Source organism: Artibeus jamaicensis, unplaced genomic scaffold, assembly GCF_021234435.1.
Source record: "Artibeus jamaicensis isolate MK-2021 breed Jamaican fruit bat unplaced genomic scaffold, CSHL_Jam_final contig_548, whole genome shotgun sequence".
NCBI classification, from domain to species: Eukaryota; Metazoa; Chordata; class Mammalia; order Chiroptera; family Phyllostomidae; genus Artibeus; species Artibeus jamaicensis.
Genome location: NW_026521883.1, coordinates 6,882,897 through 6,896,904, shown reverse-complemented (window position 1 = coordinate 6,896,904; position 14,008 = coordinate 6,882,897). Strand labels below are relative to the sequence as shown.

Below are 14,008 nucleotides of genomic sequence, written 5' to 3'. Positions count from 1 at the left end.
ATACTGGCCAGAGGGTGAGCAGGCTGTGCAGAGGTGCAGATGAGGTTCAAGTTCCTCCCGGATGGGAATGGCTCTAGAGTCATCAGCTCCACAAAGGCCGGCAGCTCACATGATTGCTGGAGCCAGTGCCATCGGAATAGTGAAAATCTCCAATTCTGATCTTTTTTTCCCAAAAAGTAAAGGGTATTTTTCTAACATGTGTTTATTGTCCACAAGTTGTACACTTTCCAGAGCCCCAGAGCCGTCCGGTCTCCGTGACCTGCTCTCAAACACTGGCTCATGGTCCACCACCCTGACGTGGCTCCATGAAAAGCAACTTCCCAACGACTGACGCCAGGTTTGTAAGATGGAGAACATGCGCCTGGTTGCTGGCCTATAACAGACCACACACACACATACACGTGCGCACACACACACATACACACACTTTAGGAGGGTGAAAAAGCAGAAAAAAAAAGCAAACTAGCAACGGTTCTCCCAAGTCCACTGTTTTGTTTTCAGTCACATGTTAAAAGTCATCCAGGAACAGAATCTGACAACTCAGCAGGGGCTCTGACATGAGCCTCTCCATTCTGGGAGCCCCACTTCCCGTCTGCAAAGCAGGGGACAACACTGTGCTGGTTGACCTCAGAGGGTTCCTGGGAGGACTACACGAGATAATGAACATGACCCTGCCGTGACAAGAGAAAGTATTTTACAAATACCATTTGATGGTTCACAAGAATGTAGGCATTTGTCCCTATAGTGTCTTTGTGTGTGCATACATGTCTGTGTGTGTCTGTGTGTATCTGCATGTACTTAAGTTTATTCTAAACAGAATGAACCTGCACAGCTATAGATCTTCCCTTACCAGCACCCACCCTTAAAGTTGTAGTCAAGTTTGTACTGTGCAGAATGATAATCACTAGGGAACAGAAACTGCCTCGCAAACCAGAAACTCACACCCGACATCAGTAGGCCTTTTGTGACCGCCGAGCCCTTCTTGGCCCTAAGGAAGAGGTGTCCTCGGTTGGTCATACCACCACTGTGACGAAGTTTGCCCCTGGATTGGAGCTCTGGCTTCACTCACCAGTTGACAGGCAGCTTTGAGTCCCCAGCAGAAGCTGTGCTGTCTCAGGGACGGGTGTGGGGGATGAGGTAACTTGAATCTCTGACACAGAATGTCCTTTTGCTGCCCTTTCTTGAATGTATGAGCTGCAGGTCCTGTTATATTTTTTGTAGAGATAAGAAGATCATTTTCTTCACTGGTATGAGGGCCACTCTTACTAGAACCCTTGTATTCCCTATCAGGTGTTTGTAAAATAAAGAAAGAAGTCAAACAGTAATATCCCCCCATTATTTGTCTATTTTTCTCTTAGAGAAGTAATCACGGCCCCAGCTGCTTCTGTGTGTCCCAGGACCCCCTCCTGAATGCCACCCTGCCCAAGCTGTCAACACTGCACTTCTCCTGACACATGTCATCCTCTGACTCCCCTCCGGGAAGTGCACCCCTTGCTGTGGCTCTGGGCACAGCAGAGACTAGCTGGCTTTGTAAGCAGAGGTGGTGGGGACACCTGGCACAGTGTCCAGATGCCTCCCACATCGTGCTATGGCCTTGCAAGTTAATTATTGGGCCTCATATAGCATGTTGCATCTGAGGTGACACTTCATAAATGTTGCCTCATTTATCTTCCCCATGCCCCTCAGGGGCAGGGAATCCCAAATATCCACCCAGTAAAAATTAGTGGTATTTAAGTGGTTATCATCGAGGTGGCTCCTGGGCAGCAAGGAGGGAGCCTGTTTCACACTTTCTCATATTCTGTAACTTCAGCTGCTCAGGGCTGGGCGACCGCCACCATGATTCATCCCACAAACATTTAGTGCTCCCTGTCCCGAGCTCTGGGTAGAACTGGCCTCAAAGCCCCACTGACCAGGCTTCTAGCCAAGATGGAGGCATAGGTAGAAATATTTGGCCCCTCTGCACAACCATAAGGGGGTTCACAACTAACCTCAAAACAAAGTACAACCAGAACTGCCAGAAAATTGAACTGTGTGGAAATCCGACAACCAAGGATTTAAAGAGGAAATATCCAGATGGGTAGGAGGGGTGGAGATGAGGAGCCACAGTGAAAGGATGTGCTGTGGTGGTGGCGAGGCGGTGCAGTGGCAGCCAGCAGAACAGGCGGTCCAACATTCACATGTGGTAGATAAAAACCAGGAGGGACACCTGGGGAGCGAGCCATCCAGCCCCAGGGCAGACTGCCCAGCCCAGGGTTCTAGTGCCAAGAAAATAAAGCCTTATAACTTCTGGCTGTAAAAACCGGTAGGGGTTGGGGCAGCGGAAGAAACTGTCAGTCACTCAGGGGAGTTCATTTAAAGGACCCACATGGTCCTAGAACCTGTGCAAATTCACTCACTCTGGGATTCAGCACCAGGGCAGCAGCTACAAGGGCATCAGTTGCATCTGGGAAGTGGGGGAAGTAATGGAAATGGAGTGAGAGCTGAGCAAGTGGAATTGTTCCCTCTTGATCCCTCCCCCACATACAGCACCACAGAGGAGCAAAGCTGGTCACCCCATCCTGGTGAATACCAAAGGCTCTCCCTTACAATGCGACAGGTCCACCAAGATGCAGTCAAAGTAGCTCTAGCTAATACACAGAGACAAACACAAGGGAGGCTGCCAAATGGGGGAGACAAAGAAATATGGCCCAAATGAAAGAACAGATCAAATCTCCAGGAAAAGAACTAAATGAAATGGAGATAACCAACCTATCAAATACAGAGTTCAAAACACTGGTGATAAGGATATTCAGAGAACTCACTGAGTACAACAAACACATCCGGGAAGAAATGAAGGCTACACTAAATGAAATAAAGAAAAATCCACAGGAAACCAACAGTGAAGTGAAGGAAGCCAGGATTCAAATCAATGATTTAGAACATAAGGAAGAAATAAACAGTAAACTGATACAGAATGAATAAACAAGAATTCAAGAAAACAGGAGAGAATAAAAAGACTCTGGGACATCTCCAAATGTGCCAACATCTGAATCATAGGGATGCCAGAGGAGAAGAGGAAGATCAAGAAACTAAAAAATTATTTGAAAAAATAATGAAAGAAAACTTCCCTAATTTGATGAGGAAAATAGATATACAAGTCTAGGAAGCACAGAGAGTCCCAAACAAATGGGACCCAAAGCAGAACACACCAAGACACATCATAATTAAAATGCCAAAGTTTAAAGGTAAAGAGAGAGCCTTAAAAGCAGAAAAGCAGAGTTACCTACAAAGGAGTTCCCATAACACTATCAGCTGATTTCTCAAACTTTGCAGGCAAGAAGGAAATGACAAGAGGTATTCAGAGTGATGAAAAAGCAAGGACCTACAACCTATATTACTGTATCCAGCAAAGCTATGATTTAGAATGGAAGGGCAGATAAAGTGCTCCCCAGACAAGGTAAAGCTAAAGGGGTTCATCATCACCAAGCCCTTATTATATAAAATGTTAAAGGGAATTATTTAAGAAAAAGAAGATCAAAACTCTGAACAGTAGAATGACAAGCTTACAACTATGAAGAACTGAATCTAAAAAAAAAACAAAAACAAACTAAGCAAACAACTAGAACAGGAACAAAATCATAAAAATGGAGATCACATGGAGGGTTATCAGTGGGAAGGGAAAGGGGAAATGGGGGAAAGGTACAGGGATTAAGAAGCATAATTGGTAGGTACAAAATAGACAGGGAGATGTTAAGAATATTATAGGAAATGGACAAGCCAAAGAACTTATATGTATGATCCATGGACATGAACTCAAGGAGGGGATTGCTGTAGGGAAGAGAGTACCAGGCAGTAGCGGCAAAGGGAAAGAAGTTAGGACAATTATAATAGCATAATCAATAAAATATACTTTTTTTAAAACGCCACTGACTACACCATTGAAGAGCTAGAGGTCACAGAGAAAGAATGCCCAACTGGGGTGGCAGAGAAGGCTTCCTGGAGGAGGGGGGACCAGGACTAACTTGCTGTGGTCCAGCTGCAGCAGGGTCCAGGGATTCCCAAAGGTGGGTAAGGCGTCGGTGATGGGTAACAGACAATAACACGCCTCAAAGGACAGTGAAGCTCTGTTCCGTTTATTGCAAGTACAGGTTTTTATATTTTCATTTTAGGTAGTGATTAACATTTGCAGTATAGCATGATCAGTTAAGCAGAAAAAAATCAATACAAAAGTAACCAGGAAAAGTACAAGAATTTCCATAGTTTCAGTTATGTTAAACAAAAGTTGTTTTTGACCAGGAGAACTATTAATCAGACAATTTGAACTAGCTCTATATACTGAGTTTGAATGTCTTATTGTTTATTAAAGGTCCAGAATTTGGCATGGGGCAACAGATATGCTAGATTGAGTAGAGGTAATAGGAAATTTATTATAAGGCGTTTGTGATGTCTAACTTAGCTATCTATCCTTTTCTGTCTAAAATGTTTCTCTGTGTACTATAAACTGACTCTCTAGTAACTGTTTCTATGTATTTAGTTTGTAATAACTAGCCAGCTATTTTTTATTTCTATGCCTGTCTAATTGATATATATTCTTATTCAAGGTAAAGGAGGGGCTGTTACTCTAACAACTTTTAGACATTCAGGAGCTATTTCATTAGAGGGAATTAACTTGGGGGAGCGCTCTGGGTAATTCTGGCTCCCTGCCACCTAATATTAACTTGTTCTGCATCTGCTTAACTGAGTCAGGGAAGGAAATATTCTTCCCCTTGGACTCACTGGACATTGTGGGCCTTTCCTCCTCTGGGCCCCCAGAGAGGGTATTATTTTGGGGAAAGGCCAAGGTGGCATTGTTCTCAGTCTGACTTAGTTGTTGATCAGCTCTGAGAATGGCCATCATTTCTAGGAGATTCCAAATGATCAGAAAAGTAAATGTCAGAATACCAAGAGACAGCAAGAACAGAATCAACCCCATATATCCACTTAAGCCATGTCCACCTGGCCGGAACATGCTTCTGTGAAGTTGTAGTCCACATGCCGTGACTTTGTCAGATGATGTGGTTAGCGTTGGACGTGGCACTAACTCACTGAGGGTCAGAAGAAGTGAGGCTGGGGAGGAAGGGGAGGAAGAGGAGGAAGGGAGGCAGAATTGAGATGGGTCCAGGGCAGCTGGGGCGAGGCCAGGTCCTGGAGAGGAGAGACGACATTGGGAACCAAAGCCCAGACCACAGAGACACCTCCTCCTGCGTCTTGCTGAGGAATTTGGACTCGCTCCTCAAGTGGATGGAGATCCACTTCAAGATTTAGGTGATAAGGGTTTCACCTCCCTCTTCACTGCACCCTCTCCACCTCCAGCTCCCAAAACACATAAACACTTTTTCCCCTACTTCAGTAACTTAAAATGACATTCTGTGATTTTTTCCCCAATTTTTTATGGTGCTAAAATATACATAACATAAAATTTACCATCTTAACCACTTTTAAATATACAGTCGGGTGGTATTAAATATGTTCATAATGATGTACAGACATCACCCCATCATCTCCATAACTCCTAACATCTCGTAAAACAAAACTCTGTACCTAGGAAATGCTACCTGCCCATTACCCACTCCCCCAACCAACAACCACCATTCACTGCCTGTCTCTGATCTTGACACTCCAAGTACCTATAATTTTTTTTGCTAATTTATTTTTTATTGATTATGCCATTACAGTTGTTCTATTCCCCCCTTCATTCCCCTCCACCCTACCCCCCTGTCCCCAACATTACCCCCCTTTAGTTTATGACCATGTGTCTCAAGTTCTTTAGATTCTATATTTCCTATACTATTCTTGCCCCCCATCTATTTTCTATCTACTGTCTATGCTACTTATTTTCTGTACCTTCTCCCCCCTTTTCCTCCTCCCACTCCCCTGTTGCTAACCCTCCTTGAGATCTTCATTTCTATGTTTCCACTCCTGATCTAGCTGTCCTTTTAGTTTGCTTTTGTTTTAGGTGTGGTTGTTAATAACTGTGAGTTTGCTGTCCTCTCACTGTTCATGTTTTCTTAACTTCTTTTTCTTAGGTAAGTCCCTTTAACATTTCATATAATAAGGGCTTGGCGATGATGAACTCCTTGAATTTGATCTTATCTGAGAAGCACTTTATCTGTCCTTCCATTCTAAATGAAAGTTTTGCTGGATAGAGCAATCTTGGCTGTAGGTCTTTGGATTTCATGACTTGGAATACCTCTTTCCAGCCCCTTCTTGCCTGTAAGGTCTCTTTTGAGAAATCTGCTGACAGTCTGATGGGGACTCCTTTGTAGGTGACTGTCCCCTTAGCTCTTGCTGCTTCTAGGATTCTCTCCTTCATTTGAATCTTGGCTAATGTAATGATGATGTGCCTTGGTGTGTTTCTTCTTGGGTCCAACTTCTTTGGGACTCTCTGTGCTTCCTGGATTTCCTGGAAGTCTATTTCCTTTGCCAGATTGGGGAAATTCTCCTTAATAATTTGTTCAAATAAGTTTTCCATTGGTGGCTGTTCCTTTCCCCCTTCTGGTACCCCTATAATTCAGATGTTGGAATGTTTAAAGATGTCCTGGAGGTTCCTAAGCCTCTCCTCATTTTTTTGAATTCTTGCTTCTTGACTTTTCTGTTTGGCCATTATTTGCTTTCTTCTGGTCCTCTCCATTGATTTGAGTCCCAGTTTCCTTTTCATCGCTATTGGTTTCCTGTGCAATTCCATTCATTTCAATTAGTTTCGCCTTCATATGTTTCTCTAATTTGTGGCTATAATCAACCAGTTCTGTGAGGATATTGATCACCTGTGTTTTAAACTGTGCGTCTGAGAGTTTTGCTATTTCTTCATCGCTTAGATTTATAGGCTCTGGAGCTTTGAGATCTTGAGCCATTTTTGGTCTGTTCGCGCCCGTTAAGTATGAGGAGGGGAGCCTTGGACTCCCAGGTCACTGGGTTGTGATGCTGTATGTGGGGGCGTGGTCAGAGTGGGGAAATGGCGGCCCCCTCTGCTGTTTTTTTCTGCTGGGTGAGGAGCAGAGCCTCAGGTGGTTCACCAGGGCTGGGCCATTTAGGTCGCTGGATTATGACGCTGTATGTGGAGGCGGGGTCAGAGTGGGGAAATGGCGGAGCCCTCCGCACTCGCCGCTGGGGCTGCTGGCTCTCGTCCACTCCCTCGCTTGTCTATCCACACATGAATGCGTAACCACAGTCAACCCGCAGCCCTGCTCCCTCGCTGTTTCCCCGAGGTCGCTCGCTGAGTTGCCCACCAGGTCCAACCCTGAGCCTGGATTCCGTGTGTCTGAGTCCGTCCGACCGAGTTTTCCTGTGCTACCCCGCTCTGCCAGCTGCTGGTTTCGCCCCTCTTACCGGTCAGGCTGAAGAATTTGTTGTTATCAGACTTCCAAAAAGTTCAATTTTCTGTGTTCTGGCTGTGTTTTCTGTTGCTAATATTTAGTTGTCTCTAAACTTGGTTGTGTGAGGAAGCACGGCGTCTCCACCTATGCCTCCATCTTGGCGGAAGTCTCTTAACTAACTCGTACCTATAATTTTTGATATGTGGATGAGTGAATGAATAAATGAATGAATGAGTTGTTCCTCTTCGATGTCTTGATGTGAATGATCACATAACAGATCTCTGGGCAGATGGTCCAGCACCTTTCAGAAGGAGGGCGGAAGGCAGAACAAAAGGGAAGTCTCCACCGCCCTGGGAAAGGGCCTGGCCTCTGTGGCTTCCTTCCTTGTCGCTCACTTTTCCCAAACAGGGTGGGAATCCACAGCTATGCTTCCTGGTCCCAGCTTTGGGCCACTTCATGAATCGTAGACCATTGGTCTTTGTAAGAGAGTAGAATGGTTTTAACCGAAACGAGCGTAGAACAAGAGGAAGAATGAGTTTAGAGGACAGCACTCAAAGAAGGAACCAAGAAGGAGGTTGTTGGGACTGCATGTCTTGTGTGCTTATTTATGATTTAGATGCAGGGCTTTGGGGAAATGATGGAATGTACTGTAAGAGCAAGGAAAAAATGTGTGTACATTTGTGCAAGATACAAAAGGGGAAAGACCCTCTGCTGTGACAGCAGTTTCCCTGTCTGCCTTCCAGGGCAGAGGCTGGCGGCCTGAGCCAGCTTCCCCAGCCCTTCTTAGCAGACCTCCCGCACCGTGCAGGGAGCACCGTGTGGGACCACACTCGTTCACGGTGTGGTCCAGGGCTCTCTCCCTTTCTTCTGACATTTTGTTTTGTATGTCAAGCATTTACTAAGTTAAGTAATAAGATTCTTCCACCAGGATTTTCTGGATGTTTCAGAAATTATTCAGATTACTTGGGCCTGCCTAGAGTATATATATATTCTCAGATGCTTGTCTTCCAATGTAGATTTTCAGAGGGCACTAGACCCAGAATGAGCCAGGTGTTCCAAGCAGCTGGGAAGAGGGTGAGGACAACCACCTGAAGGTCTGGGAGCTTGTAAATAACTGGGCTTACAGATTATATCAAAGACTCCTTGCAGCCCCACTCTCCAAAGCTGGTTCTTTTCTGATTCCCCAAATTACTAAGCACTCACCTATCGATCTGGAAGTTGCCAGCAGCCCAAAGCAAGCCTGAGTTCTTCTTGCCTGTGTCCGTATTTTAGGTATGAATTCTGCCCATCAAATGGTTTTGTATCTATAGTGCTGGCCTCCTTCTGGCAGAGATAAAATATGAAGAGGTGGCTTCCATTTGAAAATTTTTAGATAGTCTAAGATTATTTCAAAAGAAAATTGTCCTGGCAAACTGAGGACTTTTCTATCAAAAAGCCAAGCTTCTAACTCGTCAGAGGGTTTCCTACTGTTTTCATTTTGACAGGGACACTGCAGTTTGAGGTTGTTTTATGGTGATATGGGGCCAGTCTCACATCTAGTTAAATGGGGCCAGCCACCCTCTTCACCTCACTTTTCTAACCTGCCCCCACCTAAAACCCCACATGTACAGCGTCAGCCCAAAGCTTTGATTGCACGGTTAACATAGAAGCCCCCCAATAAGGGAGTAAAGGCACAGCTTAAAGAGATGGAGGTACGTAAGAAAGATCCGCCCCACTCTGTAATTTCTCCCAGGTCGTCCCTGGTAAGGTCATTGTGTAAAAAGCATTCAGGCCTAAAGGATCTGATGTTCACGTAAAGGGAAACTGAGGCCCAGAGCGGGGAGGCATGTTGCCCAAGGACACTCCGCTGGAGGGACTGCTCTGGGGATGAAACTGGATTCCCTGCTGCCCAGGCAGGAGGCTACCTTTAAGGAGCGAGGGGCCGATCCCTTCAGAACAGGAAAACTGAAATGGCTGCAAAAAGGGAGAAACTTTTCAAAATGGCTTTATGACTCTGGGTAAACAGTAACCACATTTTTTTTTTTTTTGCCTGTTGGAGGCCTGGTTTTTAATCACTCCACAAGCAGTTTTCATTTCTGTAGTAAAATTGCTTGTGGTTCTATTTAATTTGTTTCTGCAGGAGCCAGCTTTGGTGAAGATCTCCGAGGAGCTGGCGGGCATTTTAGCACAGCACGCTCAGCCAGTCAATGAGAAACGCTTCCCGACGTGGAGGAAATTCCTGCACACATTTCTCAGTCAAGGTAAATAAGACTGTAAAGTTTCTATCGAGTGTCAGTTTCCACAACCTTGAATTCTAGTTTCGGGTCAACCTGGGGCCGATTTAAATGCCCTGCATCTCTGGTGTTGTTTTAGAAAAGTGCTCCTTCAGTAGACTCTCTTTTCCTTTTAAACTTTGCCTAAATATTTATCTTGCACTCAGCCTCTTAAGTAAATAGGAGCTGAGCACACCAAGCGTGATGTGCACAGCCTATGATTGTGGCCTTTTTCTCACGCCCCAGGCTTCTCCAGAGAGGTGGGTTTTGCAGTCAGGTGACCGGGACCTGGATCTCACCCAGGACCACAAGCCATGTTCTTAAACCCTCGGAGGCCCAGCTTCTTCATTCACCTACTTCACAGCGTTGATAGGAGGATTCAGTGAGACAGATGTGAAGATTTCTACCGCAGAGCCGACCCCCAATACATCTTTAGTAAACCTTAGTTCCCTCATCTGTTTTCTAGGAGAGTAGGAACGGTCTCACCTCCAGCTCTGAAGGTAGACTTTCTAAATAAGGATCCTCTACAGTCCTGGAATAAAGGCACCCTCCATTCCTTTCATCCTCCTTCTCCTGGCTCCTCCTCACTTTCTAAGGACATCAGGAGGTCCGTGAGCGAGGGAATGAATGGAGCGAATGGTGTGTCTCCCCTGTGGCAGAGGTCCTTGTGCAAGTATTACATCCAGAGACGCCCATGCAACACCCCTTACTCTCTGGCAGGTTACAGCGTGAGGCGGGTTATCTTTATGTCACCCACATGAGTGACAAGAGGAGGTTAGTATTACAGGCTACAGAAGATACCTTTCCATGGGAGTTACTGCTATCAGGTGACAATGATATTATATTAACATCAATATGTAATAATATCATAATTGTACGGGAACAATGGCAACAGCACAATGAAGCTAATAGCATGAGATAACATAATAAGCACCAACACTGCTTACTGTGTGCCAGGCACTATTCTGAGTGTGTTTGTATTCATACCTGTGATCCCCCTAAGAGTCCTGTGAGGAGCGTACAGCTGCCACCCTCGTCTTACAGAGGGGAAAGGGCAGGACAAACGATCAGCCACCTGCCCCGGATCACTCTGCTGGTGCGCAGCAGGGCCCGTGCCACACAGAGCTGTGTCTGTGCTGCTCCGGGAGATGTGGCCAGAGCCAGTATCAAGGAACACACCTCAGCGCAGTGTTGACAGAGCGTCGGAAAGGACAGATCTGCTGGTCGTTGCAACACCCTGGCTGGGCAGGGTGGGGTGGGAGGGCTCAGCAAACCCTGCGAATGAATTATTTATCAAGGGGCTAGATGGCCAGCCATCTAACGAGAATGCTGAAAAGGGGGTCTTCACAAGCCGGGGAGGTAACGCTGTGTGATCTCCAGTGTTCTCTTAATTCTGAATTTCCGTGATTCTACAAATTCCCATACGCACCCACTGATAGAGAAGTAAAACGAAAAGAGTCAACTCCAAGCACCACTGGAAGAAAATAAGTTACCAACAACAACAAAATGGCCAAGAATAAGGGTTTTCTTTTCAAGTTTGGAGGGGAAGACGTGATGACCTGCAGGTCCACCCAGGACGGGATGTTAGGAGGTTCCCAGATCTTCCAGAGTCAGCCTGCAAACCTTGCTCTAATCTATGTATTTTCATGTGAGCCCTGAAGGTTAGAAAGGGTTTTCCCAGCCACTGCCTCGTCTCCCCGTCTGTGCAAACTTAGCCTAGGCTTTGCCTCGACCCCTGTTCACCTCTGTTCTTTCCCTCCCTCCCTCCCTCCCTCCCTCCCTCCCTCCCTTCCTTCCTTCCTCCCTTTCTTCTTTCCTTCCTTCCAGGCATGTGGTAAACACAGTGCCTGTTAATGGGGGCAAAACTAGCTTTATTAAAGAGTCCATTTTATAGATGAAGAAACAGACTCAAAGCTAAGAAGTAGCTGAAGCAAAATCGCACAATAAAATGTGGTAAATGGGAACACAATTAGATTCCATGATTTTAACACATCTCAAAAATCTGGCTGAGTAGGTATGTTCCTGTGTTTTCAAACCCCTGCCCAGCTCTGAGCCCAGTGCGCACACCAGGCCTACACAGAAGTTCACTCAGTGAGCGAGGCTGTCTCCCCGGGTCCGGTGACGCTGCTGAGGCCACCATCGCCCACCACGCATTTCTGCCCTCTCAGGGGTGCCTGTGGCCACAAAATGGGCTACAGATTTGATTTCTGCGTTGTCACAGGGTTATATCAAAGGCAATACATTTTTATAGAAAAAAGAGTTAATGGCTTTGAAAGGAAAGAAATTAGCAATGAAAAGACTGTGGTCACGATGCTAAGGGCACAATGAAAATCAACTGCTTGAAAGTAAAAATCTGTGGTGATCTTGTAAGTATGGAGGACAGTGAGTTTTCACTGAATCACTGTCTTTCAAAATACAGATGACAGCTGATGTCACAAAATTACCAAAATCAAAGAGCCTCAATATGGGGTTTTTGTGGATTTTGTTGTTGTTTTCTTGTGTTAACCTTGCAGACTCCCCAACAACCGATATTTAGGTTCAGCACACACTGGTCGGCCTCATCTGAAAAAAAGCATATCTCAAACCAACCAAAAAGATAAATCAGCTTTCCGTCTAAAACTCAGCTTTCTCGAGGACCAGTCCCAACTACATTTATAGAAATTTAATGAAAGTGCCTTTGTATAAAATAACAGATGGCTGCATTTAAGAGCTGCTAACATCTCAGGGTTTAACCATATACACTGTTCAAACCCTATGGGCAGAGGCCACCTCTGAGCATCCTTGTGAAATAACAGACCAAGTTTATCTTAATACTGCCAGGCTCCTGAGCCCACCATGTCTAGGGACAGTTGGACATGGTGGGACACTCAGCTGTTTTTACTTTTAAATTACATCGTCTAATTCTTCACAAGTAATATTTAATTTTTCTATAAAAGAGATAATATATACAATAAGATTTATGTTAGGCCTGAAAACAGAAAATCAGGGTCGTGGGATATTTGTAAACACCACTGAACTAACCAACAAAATTAGCGAGGGCTGATCTTGTTGCTGTTAGCACCCAGTTTGCCTGGATGGTTTTTGTTATTCCAAGCAAAAGCTCTCGCTATCAGCAAGCGGGAAGCACACCTGTTTCTCGAGAGTGGCAGCAGCGCTCTGGCCAGTGTGGCTCAGCTGCTGGAGTGTTGCCCTGTAAACCAAAAGGTCAGAGGTTCAATTCCCAGTTGGGACACCTCTCTGTGTTGCAGGTTTGGTCCCCAGTTTGGATGCATATGGAAAGCAACCTATTGATGTTTCTTTCACATCAGTGTTTTTCTCTTTCTGTCTGGGGAAAAAACCCAAACGAACAAACAAAACCTCTCTTTCCAGCTTAAAAAAAAAAAAAAAGAATGGTAGCTTCCCCTAGCTCTGTATCTCAAAAAATTATTTACAACCGGCTTTCTGTAGGAGTCCTTCGGCTGGACATAGTGGTCAGCGTTCTCTTATGCCCAATGAAGCCCTGAACTGTCAAAGCTTCAAACAGCAGTGAAGGTGAACAGAAAGAACACTGTTATCAGGCATAAACTGTGGCCTGTGGGCAGCTCATTCCCCCAAAAGGATTTGCCTTAGGCCCCAGGTTCACCATTTATATAATGATTGAGCATAGACAGGATGATTTTTGTGGTTTTTCCCTCATTATGATGAGAACTAAAACTACCATCAAGTCCTCCTGTATGCCAAATATCGGGCTAAATATTAAAAACACCGTACCTCTACGACTCAGAATAATCGGGTCAATTGGCTTTATTATACCTATTGTACAGATGAGGGAAAGGAAGTTTAGAGACTAGAAACTACTGGCCCAACGTCTCACAAGACGTGGCAGGGACAGGCCCCGAGACCCAGTGCGTCTGCCAGGGCCCCTTCCCTCCTGCTGTAAGTGGGCCCAGCACCTGCGAACCAATCCTTTCACTGCCCCATGCTTTTCCCACCAGGAGGCGTGGTCGAAGCTTACCCACCCGCAGAAAGTGTCACCAACCTGACAGTGGACATGCTGATAGAGCCCAATGGAGAAGTCAGGGTGCTGTGCACAGGGGACCAGTTTCATGCGGAAGGCCCTCTCATCTCCTCTGGTACCACCGTGCCTCAGACCTCAGTGGATCCCCAAGTACTCATTTCTTTGTGCCACCGAATTGGAAACGCTTGTAAAGTGAGAAATGTGATTGGTTACTTCTCTGTAGACCTGGTGACCTTTATTGATCCAAGAACCATGGAACAGCAGGTAAGTCACTTGATGCCATGTGACATACCAAAATATGTAGACCCCATACTGTCCACGCCCACGCAACAGGGCATACGAGGGGGCCTCTCAGATTCACTGCTCCCCCGGTGAGCTGACGCCCTATGTTCAGCACGAACACGGTCAATGCCAGTGTGGGTGAGGCC

General features: G+C 45.7%; 1 protein-coding gene across 1 annotated transcript in view; it reads left to right on the top strand.

Annotated features, from left to right (window-relative positions):
• LOC119057033 (IQ domain-containing protein H) overlaps nucleotides 1-14,008 on the top strand; it is a 121,719-nt gene that overhangs the window by 64,731 nt on the left and 42,980 nt on the right. The window contains exons 9-10 of the mRNA XM_053670131.1: nucleotides 9,451-9,571; nucleotides 13,558-13,844. Coding sequence (XP_053526106.1) covers nucleotides 9,451-9,571; nucleotides 13,558-13,844 — 408 coding nt within the window. The remainder of the gene's footprint in view (nucleotides 1-9,450; nucleotides 9,572-13,557; nucleotides 13,845-14,008) is intronic.